The 18,201-nt window shown below is 41.4% G+C and overlaps 1 protein-coding gene across 6 annotated transcripts in view; it reads left to right on the plus strand.

Moving 5' to 3' along the window:
* RB1CC1 (RB1 inducible coiled-coil 1) overlaps positions 1 to 18,201 on the plus strand; it is a 130,856-nt gene that overhangs the window by 1,740 nt on the left and 110,915 nt on the right. For 3 of the 6 annotated variants that reach the window (XM_075826250.1, XM_075826246.1, XM_075826251.1), the window contains exon 2: positions 14,718 to 14,847. In XM_075826250.1, the coding sequence (XP_075682365.1) occupies positions 14,777 to 14,847 (71 nt within the window). In that variant the 5' untranslated portion in view covers positions 14,718 to 14,776. Of the gene's footprint in view, positions 1 to 533; positions 633 to 14,717; positions 14,848 to 18,201 lie in introns of all 6 variants that reach the window. The other 3 variants (XM_075826249.1, XM_075826247.1, XM_075826248.1) reach the window with 2 other exon arrangements.

An 18,201-nucleotide genomic window follows, 5' to 3' on the forward strand; every position in this document is an offset into this window, starting at 1 on the left:
TGAGCCCCGCTTTCCCCATCCACAGAGGATCCTTGACAGCTCTGCATGTGTGATTGTGTTTAAACGGAAACAGTCAATCAACAGAATGTGGGCGGGGCAAGCAGGACTCACAGGCTTTCTCTAGAAGTCCTAACAGCATGTAAACTTTATATGAAGATACTAAATTAAATGATAACGATGTAGCCCCGAGCGAGCTCAGCGTCTCGCCCTCTACATCATGCTGCACTCAGGGTAGCATAAGAGACCTAATTGATTTACTTTAAATTACAATACGGAAGACCCCAGAAAAACAAAACACAAATCCCAGGAGGCAGTGCATCTAGACAAAAAAATATACACTGTGACTTTATAATCAATAAATTTTTTGTTCGTCCTCATGCGTTGCTATATTACAGATCTGTGTTGTATGAGTATGTAATAGGGTCCTGATAGTCGGCCATGGGCTTATAATGTTCCTCTGTGTGCACCCGTTAAAAAAATTGTGACCTGCTGGTACAAACAAAAACCTAATGTGCAAATTTTGACTTTATTAGCAGGCATTTTGGCCAGGAATCATACGGATGACTAGACACTTGTTGCCGTCGTACAGCCCTTAGGGCCCTGACTTGAGTCCTGCATGAATAAGGCTGAACGTAGGTGCAGAAAATGTGATTGATAAATAACATCTAGCAAATCTGTGTCTGGTGACAAAGCGACGGTGACCAACCGGTGTGAATCTTTCTCATCAATCTGAAGATTTATTAGATATTTTTTGAAGCATACCTAGTGTTATCAAATTTTAGGAAAATCCCGATCATTCTTTAGGCGGCTGTAGATGTACATTAGATATATTGCAGCTAAAGAGTGTAAGCCTAACCAGCATATGATGGAGCTTTTCCTATCACTTTTGCTTCTGTTAATGTATTACTTGGATACGTTCTTGGTGTTCCTCTTGCCCTTGGTGTTTCCGGCTGTACACACTTCTTTCTGCTATATACTGTAGGCTTCATGTGTCGACCATTTTTTTGCAGTGAGTATTGTTCTCTATTCCTCTTAGGAATTCTTCGGAGAATATGGTCTGAAATACTTTATCCGATGAAGCATGCTGCACATTTTTTCAATGCATCTGTATAACCGCTCCTCCAATAAAAGCGTCTCATAGGACATATGAAAAGGGCATATAGTGGTGGAACAACCCTATCAAGCGTTTTTTTTTTTTTTTTTAAATATCTTTTTTATTGTTTTAGAAAATAAGCCGGGGACATACTGTCCAGGTAAGGGCCTGTTCACATCACGTTTGCCTTCAGTTTGGTCTTTCTGTTCATCTGTTTCGACTGAACAGAAAGTCAAACGGAAAGTAGCGTTTCCGTTGGCAATACCATTGATTTCAATGCTACTTTTTTTTCTTTCACTTGGTTTCAGTTTGCGGCAATTCTGCTAGGTTTCAGTTTTATCGACGGAAACAATTGCGCAGTACACTATGCTATTGTTTTCGTCGATAAAACGGAAACCTAGCGGAACGGACACAAACTGAACAAAAAAATACCATTGAAATCAATGGTTTTGCAAATGGAAACGCTACTTTCCGTTTGTCTTTCTGTTCCTCAGACGGAACAGATGAACGGAAAGACCAAACTGAAGGCAAACGTGATGTGAACAGGGCCTAAGGTCCCTTTCACACTACATAGTATGTCAAAAGACCGCTCCCGCTGCACACGTTAAACATGTTCATAGGAATGCATTATACCAACAGAGGCCAAAAGAGTGTCCTTTTGGGCTCCGTTGGGCGGTATACCTCATGTATACCATTTTTTTCTGGATATAATAGCATTGTCAGCTATGCTATTCTATCCGGTGGCATCCAGTAAAAAAACATATACGTTTAATGGATGCCATAATAGTCTACGAGTGATGGATTCCACAGTATGGCATCCGTCACTCGTCTCTGTTAAACGTATTAACTTGGAATCTCCATTGACGTCGCAGCCCATATATGGACAGTTATTGCTGGAGCTTTCCTGTGGGGGCAGTGTTGTCCCATACTCTGGATTGGGCAGGTTGCTGTGCCCTTCCCCTTTGCTGGTTTGCAAATTCTACTGATCCACAGGCAGCATATATAAACTACCTGGCACAGGAGCCGCGGCTCCCCTCTTCTCTCACCAGCAGCCCTTATTCTTCCAGCAGTCTGAGTCCCCGCATTGGGATTCCGAATCCGTAGGCAGAGCATCAGCATTGAGTGAGGGGAAGCTCTCTGAATCCTGATATAGGGACTCTGACTGCTAGTGTGCGGGAACCAAGGCTGCGGGTTAGTCCTCCGACGGAAGGCTTACAACGCAGTGTGAACGGGGCCTACACGGAGTGCGTACACAGAAGATGAAATACAGTGCAAGCAGAGAAGAACCGATTAGGGTAGCTCCAGAAACAATGAAGAGATCTAATGCCCAAGCAGTCTTTGATTAGAAGATATAATGATGACTATTAAAGCCTAGAATATAGATGGGAGGGACCAAGTCAGGCATGTAGGTAAATAAGAGGCGGGTCTAATGCCATCTTAGAGGGGCTGCAGGTTTCATATTGGCATATTAGCAATATTGATATTAATAGCATGAACGTCAACGATTCCTTCATGTAGTGGCTATTGGACGCACGATAAAACTTTGGTATTTCCTGACAAATTGTGCTGCCGTTATCAACTACCCCGTGCTTGAGAGGTTGAGGCCGCGTGTGGCTGCTGCTCCATGTGTTCTTGCCCTAATAGAAGCCATGAAACTACTGTGCTGCGGAGTGGTCTGTTTGAGGGGCGCCATTAGGATACCGCACCAAAATGGATTCAGGGGTTTCCTAAGGTTGGTCTTGCACCACCTGTGTTTTTTGTTCATGTCCCATAAACCAATGTGTATGGACACCAGATAAGATAGTATTTGAGGTGGGTTCCCAATGGGCCAACTCCTCAAGTCTATAGATTTGTCCATCTCTGTGTAACCAGGTGCTGGTGGAGGGTGTTACTGTTGACTTCCGAACGAGAGATATTAAGACCTCTGGCCGCAGCGCACCTTTTATTAGTACTAGAACCTGTTTGGGGATGTTTGTTGGGAGCAATGAGAGAACTGCTGTTATAGGTAGTGAAGGTGGGTGAGTGGTGTTGACGATGTAGGTGGTCTCAAATTGTACATGTACCTGTGGTATGCCCACATATATATCAAGTGTCGCTTGTGGTGTGATAGATTTGTTGAAGTCTGGCACTAAAAATTGGCTGAAATCGCCCCCCCCCCCCATTTCAATGGGAGGCAGAGGCGTTTTTTTTCCTGGCCGGCTTTTGCGCAATGTCCTTTCTTGCTGCAGTTTCCAAATCAATGGGAGGCAGAAAAAAACAGCAGCGCTCGTTTCTGAGCAAGTTTCGCAGCTTTTTTTGCCCGCGGTCGATGCTTTATCTTCAATGGCTGCTGGCGAAAAAGCCCCAGAAAGAAGCCGAAAAATATGTGCAGGCAGTTCAAAATTTGCCTCATAATTCCTGAAAGAATTCTGAAGCAGATTTTTTCTGCCTGCAAAAAAACTTTGTGAACAGGGCCTAAGGGTATATTTTACATGCAGCAGATTTGTTGACAACCAGTGCCATACACCTGAGTGGGGTTGTTTCTGCAGCATGTTCATGGCTTTCAGCAAGCCTCGTTCACATAAATGGGATAGTTGCAGAATATTTTGCAACAAATCCGCTGTGTGGGAACTTACCCTAACATTTCCAATTCACTACGCAGAAGAATTGACAAAGGAACTGTCCATTCATTTTTGGGATTGGTGAGGGTTTCGTAGGTTCGATCCACACTGATCAGAATGTTATGTCATATCATAGCGATATTTAATAACATTTTCAGATGGGAATACCCCTTTAACCCCTTGCTGCACCAGGACGCACCGGTACATCCTGTATTGCAGTGCTTTAAGGTACTGGTGCGTCCTTGCTAACAACTGTCAAAGGAAAAGGTGACAGAACTGTGCCATCAACTGTTTGACAATTGATCGGCACAGTAAGACGGCAGGGGACCAATCACAGCAGTCCCCTGCCGGCGATCTCTGTGATTGGTCAGTCAGAGCAGACTGACCAATCACAGCTCCTTGAGAATGTGTATGTGATTGAGCTGGCTCAGAAGCTGAGTCAGCGCCATCACCTCTGGGTGTCTGCTGTATATTACATCCAGGACTGGAGCTAGGCGCCGATCCGGCCGATTAACCCCTTAGATGCAGCGATCAAAAGCGTTCGCTTAATCTAGGTGGATTGTAGCCTGTCGGCATCTCTGATGGTTGCCATGGCCGCGGGTGTTAGCTGTTTGTCACAGCTGACATCCTGCTCTACTGGCAAGGACTGGAGCTAGGCTCCAATCCGGCCGATTAACCCCTTAGATGCAGCGATCAAAATCGATCGCTGCATCTAGGTGGTTAGTTCGCACCCTATGGTTGTTAATGGCAACCGGAGGCCTAACAATGGCCTCCCAGTACGGAATCCAATTAGGACCCGCCGGGAGGCAAAGCCTAGTAGGCTTGCTGTCAGTGAATAGCTGACATCTCTAATACACTGCGCTATGTAGGTAGTTCAGTGTATTAGAATAGCGATCAGGGCTTCATGCCTTCAAGTCACCTAGTGGGACAAAAAAAAGTTTTAAAAAGTTGGAAAAACTAAAAAAATGAAAGTTTCACGTTAAATAAACAATAACCATTTTTTCCCCATAATAAGGCCTCATGCACACGTACATATTTTTTCCCTCCCGTAAATACGGGTCCTTGGTCACACGTATTCGACCCGTATTGCACCAGTATTTACGGGCACGTTTTCGCTGCAAAATTGCACTTCATCAGTGCAGGATAGAGAGAAGGGACAGCCCTTTCCGAGGTAAAAGTAAAATAAATTCATACTTACCCGGCCGTTGTCTTGGTGACGCGTCCCTCTCTTGACATCCAGCCCGACCTCCCTGGATGACCGCTGCAGCCTGTGATTGGCCTGTGATTGGCTGCAGCGGTCACATGGGCTGAAACGTGGGAGCAGGGAGTTCTGGGTAAGTATGAACGTCTTTTTTTTTTTTTTTTACAGGTTGATCTATATTATGATCAGTAGTCACTGTCCAGGGTGCTGAAACAGTTACTGCCGATCGTTTAACTCTTTCAGCACCCTGGACAGTGACTATTTACTGATGTCGCCTAGCAACACTCCCGTAATTACGGGTGCACACACGTAGTCACCCGTAATAACGGGAGCCCCATAGACTTCTATGGGCCTGCCCGTGCCGTAATTACGGCCTGAAATAGGACATGTTCTATATTTTTCAACGGCACGGGCACCTTCCCGTAGCCAATAGAAGTCCATGGGCCCGTAAAAACATGCCGTAATTACGGGCATTTTTACGTTCGTGTGCATGGGTCCTAAGTCTTTTATTATAGGAAGAAACTGAAAACATTAAAAAAAAAGTACACATATGTGGCATCACCACGTCCGTACGACCCGAACTATAAAAATATCATGCTATTTTAACCGCGCGGTGAACATAAAAAATCGTTTCCAGAATCTCTGTTTTTTAGTCACTACCTCTCCCAATACAGAATACAAAAAGGGATCTAAAAGTTGCATGTACCCCAAAATTATACCATTAAAAACTACAGCCCGTTCCGCAAAAAACAAGTCCCCCCAGAGCTTTTTTTTACGTAAAAATAAAAAAGTTATGGCTCTCAAAATGACGAAACAAAAAATTAATTATCTGAAACAAAAGTGATTTTATTGTGCAGACGCTGAAAAGCATAAAAAAAGATATACATTTGGTATCGCCGTAATCGTATCGACATGCAGAATAAAGTAAAATTGTCATTTATAGCGCATGGTGAACGCCGTAAAAAAAAATGAATTAAAAACATCAGATTTGCTGGGCTTTGGTGACGTTGCTTGCCAAAAAATGAAATAAAAAGTGATAAAAAAAATCGCATGTACCCCAAAATGGTACCAATAAAATCTACAGATTGTCCCGCAACAAATAAGCCCTCACACCGCTCCGGTGGCGAAAAAAATAACAAAGTTCTGGCTCTCAGTATATGGCGAAGCAAAATGTGCAGAGCGTTCCAATAGTGCGGATAAGATTTTTTATTTATTTATCAGTGCGACACTGGCCACAGATCTGTGGATTATTATACTCTCTTATTATCAAACAGACCTGCCAGGGCGTTGCAAACACGACATGGCACTGAAAACTATTCCAGCAAAATCTGCGCTCCAAAATCCAAATGGTGCTCCTTCCCTTGTAAGCCCTGCCGTGTGTCCAAACAGCAGTTTATTACCACATATGGGGCATTTCCGTAATCATTAATTCCTTGTGAAAGATTTTAATTTTTACAGACCAATTCCAATAAGTTTAGTGAAAAAAACTGTGGGGTCAAAATGCTAATTATACCCTGAGATAAATTTCTTGAGGGGTGTAGTTTCCAAAATGGGGTCTCTTTTGGGGGGCTTCCACTGTTTTGGCCCCACAAGACCTCTTTAAACCTGACATGGTGCCTAAAATATATTCTAAAAAAGGAGGCCCCAAAATCCACGAGGTGCTCCTTTGCTTCTGAGGCCGGTGCTTCAGTCCACATGAACACATTACCTTTATTTTATGGGTCGATACGATTAAGACGATACCACACATGTAGAGGTTTTTTATGTTTTACGACTTTTGCACAATAAAAACACTTGTGAACGAAAATTATTTGTTTTTGTTTTGTTGCTTTCCAAGAGCCGTAATTTTTTTATTTTTCCATCAATGTAGTGATTTTTTAGGCTTGTTTTTTGCGGGACAAGACGTAATTTTGATTGGTTATGTTTTGGCGGTACATGGGACTTATTGATTAACTTATTATGACTTTTTCACGGGGCAATGGAAAAAAATAGCAATTTTGTCATTGTTTTTTGGGTTTTGTTTTTTTACGGTGTTCACCTTGTGTTTTAAATGACATATTAACTTTATTGTTCGTCATTACGGTCACGGCAATACATATATGTGTACTTTTATTTATTTTTTACACTTTTACTAAATCCACTTTTTATGGAAAAAAATGTTTTTATTTTTTTTACTGTAATTTTTATTAATACATTTTATTTCGCATTACTTTTTTTTTTTAGTTCCACTAGGGGACTTTACTATGCGATCTTCAGATCGCTGCTATAATGCTTTGGTATACTTAGTATACCAAAGCATTATTGCCTGTCCGTGTAAATCTGACACGTCCTAAAAGGCATATGCCCAGGGCAGACCTAGGGGCTTTTATCAGGCCCCCGGATGCTATGACACCCCATCAGAGGCCCGCGATTGCATTATTGCTATTGACCGTGGCATTTAACAGCTAAACGGCCGCAAACTAAGTAAACTTCGATCGCAGGCGTTGGAGCAGGAGCCCAGGTGTTATCAGATAGCCGAGCCCCAGCTCCAGCCTGCACGGGACTGGGGCGGCGGCCTAGCCTAAGGCCCCTTAGTGACTGCCGTGAAAACGCGTATTGGTAGTCACAAAGGGGTTAAAGAAAAAATTTATTACCAATGAATTTTGGCAAAAAAAAATAATAATTTTCCATTTCACTTCTACTTTGCTTTAATTCCTGTGAACCGCCTAAAGGGTTCAGAAACTTTCAGAATGCTGTTTTGAATACTTTGAGGGGTCTAGTTTTCAAAATGTGGTGTATTATGGGGGTTTCTAATATATAAGGCCCACAAAGTCATTTCAGTACTGAACTGGTCTCTGAAAAAGTAACCTTTTGAAATTTTCTTGAAAATGTGAGAAATTGCTGCTAAAGTTAGAAGCCTTGTAACGTTCTAGAATAATAAAAGGACTTTTTAAAAACGATGCCACCATAAAGTAGACATGTGGTAACTGTTAACTAGTACTTATTTTGTGTGTTATTGCTAGAGAATTTTGGTGTTTTTCACAAATAAACACTGACTATATCGAGCAAATTTTACCACTAACATAAAGTACATTGTGTCACGAGAGCACAATCTCAGAATCTCTTGGATACATAAGAACATTCCAGAGTTATTACCACCTAAAGTGACGCGTGTCAGATTTAAAAAAATTGTCTGTGTCCTTAAGGCCAAAACAGGCTGTGTCCTTAAGGGGTTAATGCTTTAATTGTTTAATACTGAAGTTAAAATACTATACCACAGCCACCCTACCTCCTCCCCAAAGTTTGTCATTAGGACTTCTTTTTTGGGGGCTTTTACTAATGGTTTTATCTTTAAATTTGATTTATTTTGTTTTAACTAGATTACTGTTTTATATCTAGGTAATCTATTAATGATAAATATAATAAACATGATTTGAACTGTTTGCTGAACAACTCTAGATCTTGTATCAAACTCCTATTAACTTGTGGCCCTTTAGGCGCCAATTCTTGGACAGAAAAATTCATATGATACAATTGGTAATGATCATTTGTGGTAATAAAATACCCTGATCCATTATTCACAAAATCTGTTGGAAAAATGTTACTGTAGATCCACCTTAAAGAAAACACACACAACCATACAACGTGGTCCCTAAAATCTTATCTTGTGACCACACTGAGTCATATTATAAATGAGAGAGTTCAGTGCTGAGATAGATACTAACAATTTCATACTGACAGTCACACTCCTGACAATGAACTGCTGAACTGTGACATCACTGTGTGAAAGGTCCTGGAAGGGCTGTAGTGAAGCTTCTCCTATTACACCCTTCAAAAATGGATGGATCACAGGTCCTTGTGCAGCTTCACTCAATTGCAGGATTTCTACAAAACAAGTATCACTATTCTCATATACTGTGTGCCGCATATCACTGGCACTGTCATGTGAAAACATAGCTTGTTCTTGTTTGCGAGGGTGTGTATCAATAGATTATTCTGTCCAGCATGATTTTGCACAATATCCTCCCTGTCTCCAGAAATGACAGATAATTTGCATATCACCTAGATTTGCTGTGTTAATTTGGCAGTAAATCTAGTCATCTGCACTAGTCCTCCATGTAATGTTATCCTTCCTATACTTTTTGTAGGGTTGTCCTCTTGTAAGGTCAGGGAGGTAATGCAATGCCGCTATTTTCACAAATGATACGTTATATAGTAGGACGTCAATGGAGAAGTTGTGATATCATTGTATAACATTCGGGGTGATCTAATATTTTCAGTTTGCTATGTAACTTTGGTAAGTAACATATTTCAGCAGTGTTTTCTCACAGTATAATACAATTTGGCAGAGGATGAGTAATGTTTGTCCCATGTTCTCTCTCCAAGTTTTTATTTGCATGAACAAAAGACTGTTTTGGTTCCAGCTATTTGCGACATCGTTTTCACGATTACTGGATTATTTCACTGTAATGTTACTGAAATGTGTTCATCATTTATGGATCCTTTTCATAAGAGCATTTCTGTGTATCTGTAACTCAGAAATGATTTGTTATTGCTGGACTAAACTAAGCAAGGAATACACCCTAATCTTTACAATGCATAGCCCTTTAAATTATGTGAGCTCTTCTAAAGTGCCCATTCACAGTAGGCGAAAGTCTGCTGAACCGTGTATGTGGGTTTGTCACAACGACCCCGTTGGGGACAAAGACAGATCAGGCATGTTGATTTTTAACATGGCCGATCCTTTGTTCCCACGGAAGTTAATCCACTGCCAGAGGTGTCTTATTGCCCTCTTGGCCGATCATACGTGTATATGGGGAAGTCCAGAGGAATAGCTGTCGGCTGAAAGGGCGTTTGTCATACAGCTGTCGAAACTTTCTCCCATCACAACAACTTGTCGTCTATCCACACGTGTTTGATTGCTGGGGGTCCCACCGCTGGGCGTCTCGAGTTCCCTGAATGGACGGAGCAGCGGTCGCTCATGCGCTGCTGCTCCATTCATCCTTTATGGGACTTCTGGAGATCGCTGAGTACAGCGTTCACCTATCTACGGAAATCCAAAAGAGAATTAATGGAGCGGCAGCGTGCATACGTGACCTGCCATTCTGTTTGTACAGGGGACTCGGGACCCCTGTTCTCTTGATCGGTGGGACTACAAAGGGTTTAAAAACACTTGGTGACAAGTTGTTGCGGTGGGATAACACCTTTAAGCATCCAAGGATGTGTCTGTCAACACAGTGTCGACTAGGGATGCACGATGCATCGAAACTTCGATACTGTGCATCCCCAAACGGTTCGATACCATTATTTCATGTATTTCGATACTTAGCTGTGCGTCCACACAGCTCAGTATAGTAACACATGAATGTATATGAGAGCGGGGCTGCGGTTGTGTAATGCAGTCATTGCCCTGCTCCTGAGTCCTGACATGTGCGCGCCGTCAGGATGGTTTGATGCGGCCTGCGCTGCACAAATGAGCTGCGGCACTGAAGAAAGAACATGGCAGGCGCACTGCAAAACACCCCCGTTCTGTCCTCCGTGCCTGCGCCGCCGCTTATTATAGTGCAGCACCGGCCGCATCACCTCATGCTGACCGCGCGCGCACTTGTCAGGAGCGGGGCAATGGCTGTATTACACAGCCGCAGCCGAGCTCTATAACGGCGGAGATCAGAAACCTCCCATCTCCGCCGCTATTCCCCTGAATGCTGCAATCAAAGCTGACTGCAGCGTTCAAGAGGAAGTGAGATGGGGGGATGCCCCTTGGATCGCATTTCACAGGAATCCCTGTAACGCGATTGAGGGACATACCACATATGGGCAGACAGCCCAGGGTCCATTGAAGGACCCCAGGGCTGTCCTACCATATTTCCTGTTGTTAGGGCATACTTGGGTATGTCCTTACAGCTGCCTGTGTACAATACATATACAGGCTAATATACTGGCATATAGATATATGTCAGTATATTAAAGTTTAAAAATAAAGTAAAAACAAAGTATTGTTAAATAAAAAAAAAAACACATACACCTTTTTTACAATAAACATTAAAATAAGTCTCAATACATAAGATATTCACATATTGGGTATTGGCGTGGCCGTAATAACCTGCATAACGATTTTTTTGCATCATTTATGATGTGTAAACGAGGTGTGATGAATTTAACCTCCATGTGCCTCACATTAATAGTAATTAACCCCATCATGTACCTTACACATTAACCCGTTATGACTGAGAAACATGATGGGGTTAATTACTATTAATGTGAGGCACATTCAAAATTCATCATCATACCTCGCGCCTCACATCAGAAAATGGAAGAACTTTTTTTTTTATTATTACTGTTGGCAAAGTATCGAATTGGTATTGAAATCGCAATACTAAGCGAAGTATCGGTATCGAAGTCCAAATTCTAGTATCGTGACATCCCTAGTGTCGACTTCTACTAACAACGCGTCGCACAGCGTACAGCTTGCAAATCACATCCTTATTTTTTTTTTTCCAAATGTCAGAAAACATGGTGGCTTCTTAATGAATATGGAATTCAGTTCTGAAAACTGGCAGAGTTGCACTGATAAATATGCCTTACTGGCTTTCAATAGTCAACCTTGTAACATGGATTCTTTAGTTGAGATCTGTGTAAAGAATCACATTTGTACAGTAAAACAGTCATAGGAAGTGCCATACATAAGTGTGCAGAGGTTGGTTACATTCCTTCATATAGTATGCAAATCAACTCTGACATGACAAATACAGATTGTCAGATCCTAAAAAATATCAGAAGCAAAAGAAACCCAAAACTTTGAGAAGGTGAGGGGGGGTCAGTTACAGTTCTGCTATGATCCAGTGTTCAAGTTCTTGGTTTTGAGGAGGAGGTTATCAGTAAAGAGGAGCTGACCTGTCTGCGCTGTGTGTTATGGGCTGTGCTCAATAATAGGCCAGTGTATGAACCTGTTAGGGAGTAAAATTTGTTTGGTCAAGTACTCAATATGTAGAAGGTGATAATCCTGCTCTTGTCTTCAGCACAGAAGCAGACTTACAGGTCATTCCCAATGATTAGAATATCATCAAAAAGTTCATTTATTTCAGTAATTCAATTCAAAAATTGAAACTCCTATATTATGTATATTCATTACACACAGAGTGATCTATTTCCAGCATTTTTTTTCTTTTGATCTTGAAGATTAGGGTAACCGTTAATAAAAACCCAAAATTTTGTGTCTCAGAAAATTAGAATATTATATAAGCCCAATTTCAAAAATGATTTTTAATACTGAAATGTTGGCCTACTGAAAAGTATGTACGGTATATGCCCTCAATAATTGATCGGGGCTCCTTTTGCATGAATTACTGCATCAATGCGGCGTGGCATGGATGCGATCAGCCTGTGGCACTGCTGAGGTGTTATGGAAGCCCAGGTTGCTTTGATAGCGGCCTTCAGCTCGTCTGCATTGATGGGTCTGATGTCTCTCATCTTCCTCTTGATAATACCCCCATAGAGTCTCTTTGGATTTAGGTCAGGCGAGTTTCCTGGCCAATCAAGCACAGTGATACTGCGGTTATTAAACCAGGTATTGGTACTTTTGGCAGTGTGGAAGGTGCCAAGTCCTGCTGGAAAATGAAATCAGAATATCCATAAAGCTTGTCAGCAGAGAGAAGCATGAAGTGCTCTACAATTTCCTGCTAGACGCTGCGTTGACTCTGGACTTGATATAACACAATGGTCCAACACCAGCAGATGACATGGCCCCCAAACCATCACTGACTGTGGAAACTTCACACTGGACCACAAGCAACTTGGGTTGATGCCTCTCCACTCTTCCTCCAGACTCTGGAACCTTGACTTCCAAATGAAATGCAAAATTTACTTTCATCTGAAAACAGGACTTTGGACCACTGAGCAACAGACCAGTCCTTTTTCTCATTAGCCCAGATAAGACGCTTCTGACGTCTCAAGGAATGTGACAGTTGTAGCCCATGTCTTGGATACGTCTGTGTGTGGTGGCTCTTGAAGCACTGACTCCAGCCACAGTCCACTCCTTGAATGGCCTTTTCTTGACAATCCTTTCAAGGCTGCGGATATCCCTGTTGCTTGTGCACTTTTTTCTACCACACTTTTTCCTTCCTCTCAACTTTCCATTAATATAGCATTGTCCTTTTGTGGCTTACCTTCCTTGTGAAGGGTGTCAGTGACTGTCTTCTGGAAAACTGTCAAGTCAGCAGTGTTCCCCAAGATTGTGTAGCCTACTGATCCAGACTGTTGGACCATTTAGAGGCTTAGGAAACCTTTGCAGGTGTTTTGTGATGATTCGCTGGTTAGAGTGACACCAGGAGTCTGCAATGTTCAACTTTTACCCAATATTTTCATTTTCTGAGAGACTAAGTTTTGTGTTTTCATTAACTGTTAGCCATAATCATCAACATTAAAAGAAAACAATGCTGATAATAGATCACTCTGTGTGTAATGAATTTATATAATATGAGTTTCACTTTTTGAATTGAATTACTGAAATAAATTAACTTTTTGATGATCTTCTAAGGAAATTCCTCTGATTTAAAAAACAACGTTATAATAGACTATTTTGTGTTAACATTTTATTTTTGGCTCCTCTTGATTATCCTGTACCATAAGGGTTTGTCCACATGTAGCAGAATTGCAGATGGAAACTACACCGCAGAATACAGTAGCAGCAAAGTGGGTGACATTCAACAAATCTCATCCACACGCTTCGCAAAAATTTTCTGCAGCAATTCCATTATGTGTGGACAAGCCCTAGGAGGTGAACTCTAGAAAGCTTTCTTTAACCTTCCTATATTCCAGAATATTTGATAATCTGCCACATTCCATGTCCCATTGATTTCTCACCTTGATTTTTAGTCCAGTCAGTGGTCCTACTTCATGGTTGACAATCTTCACCTCTTCCACTGGTGATCAAAGCTACCTGCATCCAGCTCCATTCATTTGCCCCCAGGTAGAAGCACCCAACCACCAAGTGTATGAATTAAAGGGAGCAAATCCCAGTCACCAGTGCCCATTTTATAGTTGTCATTAAGACTTGGGGACTGGGTTTTGTCTAGCCATGACATTGTCATAATATGAGACAAACACACAAGGAGAAATATCATTGTTTGCCAGTTCCCATATGTTTTTTTTAACTTGCTCTAAGCCTACATACAAGTGTTCAGAATTTTCCATAGACATATACAACGTCAACTTTTACAAGAATAGGTGGCAAAGATCTGAGGCTGACACTGGATGTTCCAGAGGATCTGCACTTCGATAAGCCCCATTGCAAATGAATAAGGTTAATCAGTGGCTTTTCTTTGCGTAATCCGGGCAAATAATAAGCATGCTACAGATTTTAAAATTCACGGCACGGTCATTATAGTATGCTAATTTTTTTCGCTACATGTTAATGGGATATAAAATACCACTTTCACTTGCATTAGATGCGGAATATCCGTAAATCCTGAATGTGTGAACATGGCCTAATTTTCCTTTTATACGGACAGAGATTTTCTGCCCGGTAACGTGCGCCGACCGATGTCTATTTAGTACATTTACATGGAACAATTATAGTTCGTCCCCACACTCACAATCCTTAATATGCTCCCTCATCCCCATACACTTTCTATATTATCAATAGCACATTCCCTGTTTGCACGTTCGGTTTGGGGATTTTGTCACTTTTAATGGCAAGAATAGCGCATCATGCAGTGCTTTTTTTGCTGTCAAAACAGCGGAACTCTGATGGACCCGTTGTGCACACATTTGTTTTGGGGATTTTTTTTTAGTGTTTTTTTTTTTTCAATTATGTCTAACGTTTACATTTTAATTTTCTCCACAGTTTCTAAATGAGCACAACAAAGTGTAAAGGAGGGAGCAGAGGAACATAGAGCAGTCACCATGAAGCTTTATGTGTTTCTTGTCAACACAGGAATCACCCTTACATTTGACACCGAGCTGGCAGTTCAAACGTAAGAACAACGTTTTTATTTATTGGTGTATTTAGTAGATAATTCATTGCACTGCTTTTGTCTACTAGATGTGAACTAGGGGAAATCTACCAACATAGGTGCAATGGAATCGTGTTTTACATGCTGCAACCGGCTATGGACGACTCCACTTTTCCCTTTCACTAGCTTTGATAAGTTTCCCAAATTATGTCGCGCTTATAGGGGCATTTTAGGGTTAATCAAATAAAGCTTATTCATTGTGTAATGAAATGGGATTGTCTTGATTTAGAAAATCGTCAACTTTCTTCCAAAAACAGTGCCACACCTGTCCATTGGATGTGCCTGGTATTGCAGCTCAGCTCCATTGAGAATGCGGATGAACTGCAATATCAGACACAGGTGCCAGGTTTTCAGTATAGCTGACACCCCTCTGCAACATGCCAGGTTTGGAGACGGCTCAGATCCCAGAAATTTAACTTCTCAGATGCCGCGGTCAATAGTGATCATGGAATCTGAGGGGCCAGGCAGAGGGAGCAAGCTCTCTCACTTCCCCGACTGCGGATATGTTGCCATGGCAGCTGAAAGGCCTATTGAATGCCTCCAGGTCAGCCATCAGTGCTCTATTTTTAAGCCTTTCCAGAGCACAGATAGAGGCAATACACGTCAATGCATAGATATTGCATAAGTGATCCATAGATCGCATGTTTAAGTTTAAGTCCACTAGCACTAAAAAAAAGGTAAAACACTTTTAATAAAAAAAAATTAAATATAAAAAAGAAATTAAAACCTCCCTTTTCCTATTTTTTTTTTTTTTTTTTTTAAATGTATGTAAGCAACAAAAAAAAAAATCAAACATGATTGGTATCGGTGTGTCTATAAGTTTGAGCTATTAAAATATCACCTTATGTAACTTGCCGGGTGAATGCCATAGGGGAAAAAAAAATATCGCAATGTCAGAAGTTCTGTTTTAGTCACCCTCCCCCCCCCCCCAAAACTGAATAAAAAGTCTTATGTACCCAATAATGGAACAAATAACAACCTCAGCTCGCTATGCAAAAACTTTCCCTCACACCGCTCCTTCAATGGAAAAAGAAAAAAGTTATGACTCTCAGAATGTGGCGACACAAAACATATATTTTTTTTTTAAACAAATTAGTTTTTCCTTTGCAAAGTAGTAAATCGTAAAAAAATAGTATCAATTTATCGCCGTAATCGTATGGACCCGCAGAATAAAGTCAATGTGTCGTTTTTACCGCACAGTGAATGCTGTAAAAAACAAAACCGAAATAACAATAGCGGAATCGCTGTTTTTTTCCAATTCCATCCAACAATGAATACATTTTGTTCAGTTTCGTAGTACGTCAGTATACATTAAATGGTGACATTAACAACAACAATTTGTCCTGAAAAAAACAAGCTGTATGTCGACAGACAAATAAATTAGTTATGGCTCTCGGAATGCGACAATGGAAAAATGAAAATTGACTGCAACAGCAAATCTGCGGCAGAATCTTAAAGGGTAACTAAACGTTCAACAAACTTCTGACGTGTCATAGTGAGACACTGAGGTCCCCACCAATCGCTAGAACGAAGCAGCAGAAGCGCTCGTGTGAGCCACTTTTCTTTTCGGCTTTTTTTGGAAAGTGAGTCCGTAGACCGCTACATCGATTTCTGGAAAAAGCCGAACAGAAACAAAGCGGCTCAGCGCTCACACAAGCTCTTCTGCCGCTTCGTTTTAGAGTTTGGTGGTGGTCTCAGTGCTCGGACCCCCACGAATCAAATCTTCTGACATGTCACTATGACATGTCAGAAGTTTGAATGTTTAGTTACCCTTTAAAAAAAACAAAAACACGCAGGTAAATTAGGCTTAGTTCACACCTGCGTCGGGGTGTTTCTTTGTTCTGCTCGGTCAGAGCAGCAGTACAAATGGAATAACGGAGGCAACGGTTCCGTTGCACAACAGACACTGCCGGTGGCCGACGGAACCCATTGAATAGGTACCGTCGGGGCATCCGTGATTTTACCGGAGGTCATGCTGTGCTATTGTCTCCGGTAATCTCGGCCAGTTCTGCGACGGAGGCCCCTAACGGATCCTCCAATGCAGATGTCAACGAGGCCGAAGTCACAGAAATCCGCAGACAATCGTGCGTTTTTGCTGCGCATATTTCTGAGAAAACCCTGCGGATTTAATGTGAAGCATTGATTATAGCACATTTTTTGTGCTCCTGCGGATTTTCTGCAGTTTTCCCTGCGATTTATTTTAGTGTTTTTATTTTGCATTCCATAACTTTTTATTTTTCCATAGACTGAGCTGTTTAACCTTTTAAAGACCCCCCCCAGACATTTTTAGTTTTTACATTTTAGTTTTTTACGTCCTGCCTTTCAAGAACCGTAACTATTACTGTATACCGTCGACTGAGCTGTATAAGGGCTTATTTTTTTCGGGACGCACTGTATTTTTTATTTTTTTTATTGGTACCAATTTTTGGTACATACAATGTTTTGATCACTTTTAGTTAAAATTTTTTAGTTCTAAGGTGACAAACAACAACGATTCTGGTGATTTTAAATTTTTTACGCTGTTCACCGTGCAAATTAAATAATGGTATATTGTCATAGTTAAGACTTTTATGGACGCGGCCATTTTTTTTTTTCATTTTTGCAATGTGCTTAAGGGAAAAAAAATGGGAAATGCGTTTTTTGAACTTTTAATATTTTAAAATATTTTATTTTTAGCTTTTTTACACTCCTGAAAAATTTATTTAACTTTTTTTCTTAGTCCCCCTTGTGGACTAGTAGAATACACTGCAATACTAATGTATTTCAGTATATTGTCATTTTTACAGGCGTCTTCTAAGTCCTGCCGGAGGCACGGCTTAGCAGGGGCAGACAGAACGCAAACCTGGGGCCTTCATTAGGCGCCTGGGCTGCCATGACCACCATCGGTGCCCTGCAATCGCGTTGCGGGGTGGCCGATGGGCTATCAGAGGGGGCTGCCTCCTCCTAACGGTTTAAATGTCGCTATTGACCGCAGCATTTAACTAGGTAAACGGCCAGGAACAGTGAGATCTCTGTTCCTGGCTGTTAGAACAGCGTGTCAGCTGTGATACACAGCTGACACCTGCGGCATAAGGTGTGCTCAAAACTTCACCCCCCACACCAGCTCCATTACGTACATTTTCCTTATGGGGAGGAAGGGGTTAAGGGTTTTTTTTTTGGAGGACGAGTTGTATTCTTGAATTACACTATTTTGGGGTAAATAAAACTTGTTGATTGAATTTTAACTTTTTTAGGGTGGAATGGAAAATAAACGGATATACTTCCATTTTTTTTTTGTGGCTTAAATTTACACAGTTTTACTGTGTGGTATAAATA

This window comes from Rhinoderma darwinii, chromosome 5, assembly GCF_050947455.1.
Source record: "Rhinoderma darwinii isolate aRhiDar2 chromosome 5, aRhiDar2.hap1, whole genome shotgun sequence".
Classification (NCBI taxonomy): domain Eukaryota; kingdom Metazoa; phylum Chordata; class Amphibia; order Anura; family Rhinodermatidae; genus Rhinoderma; species Rhinoderma darwinii.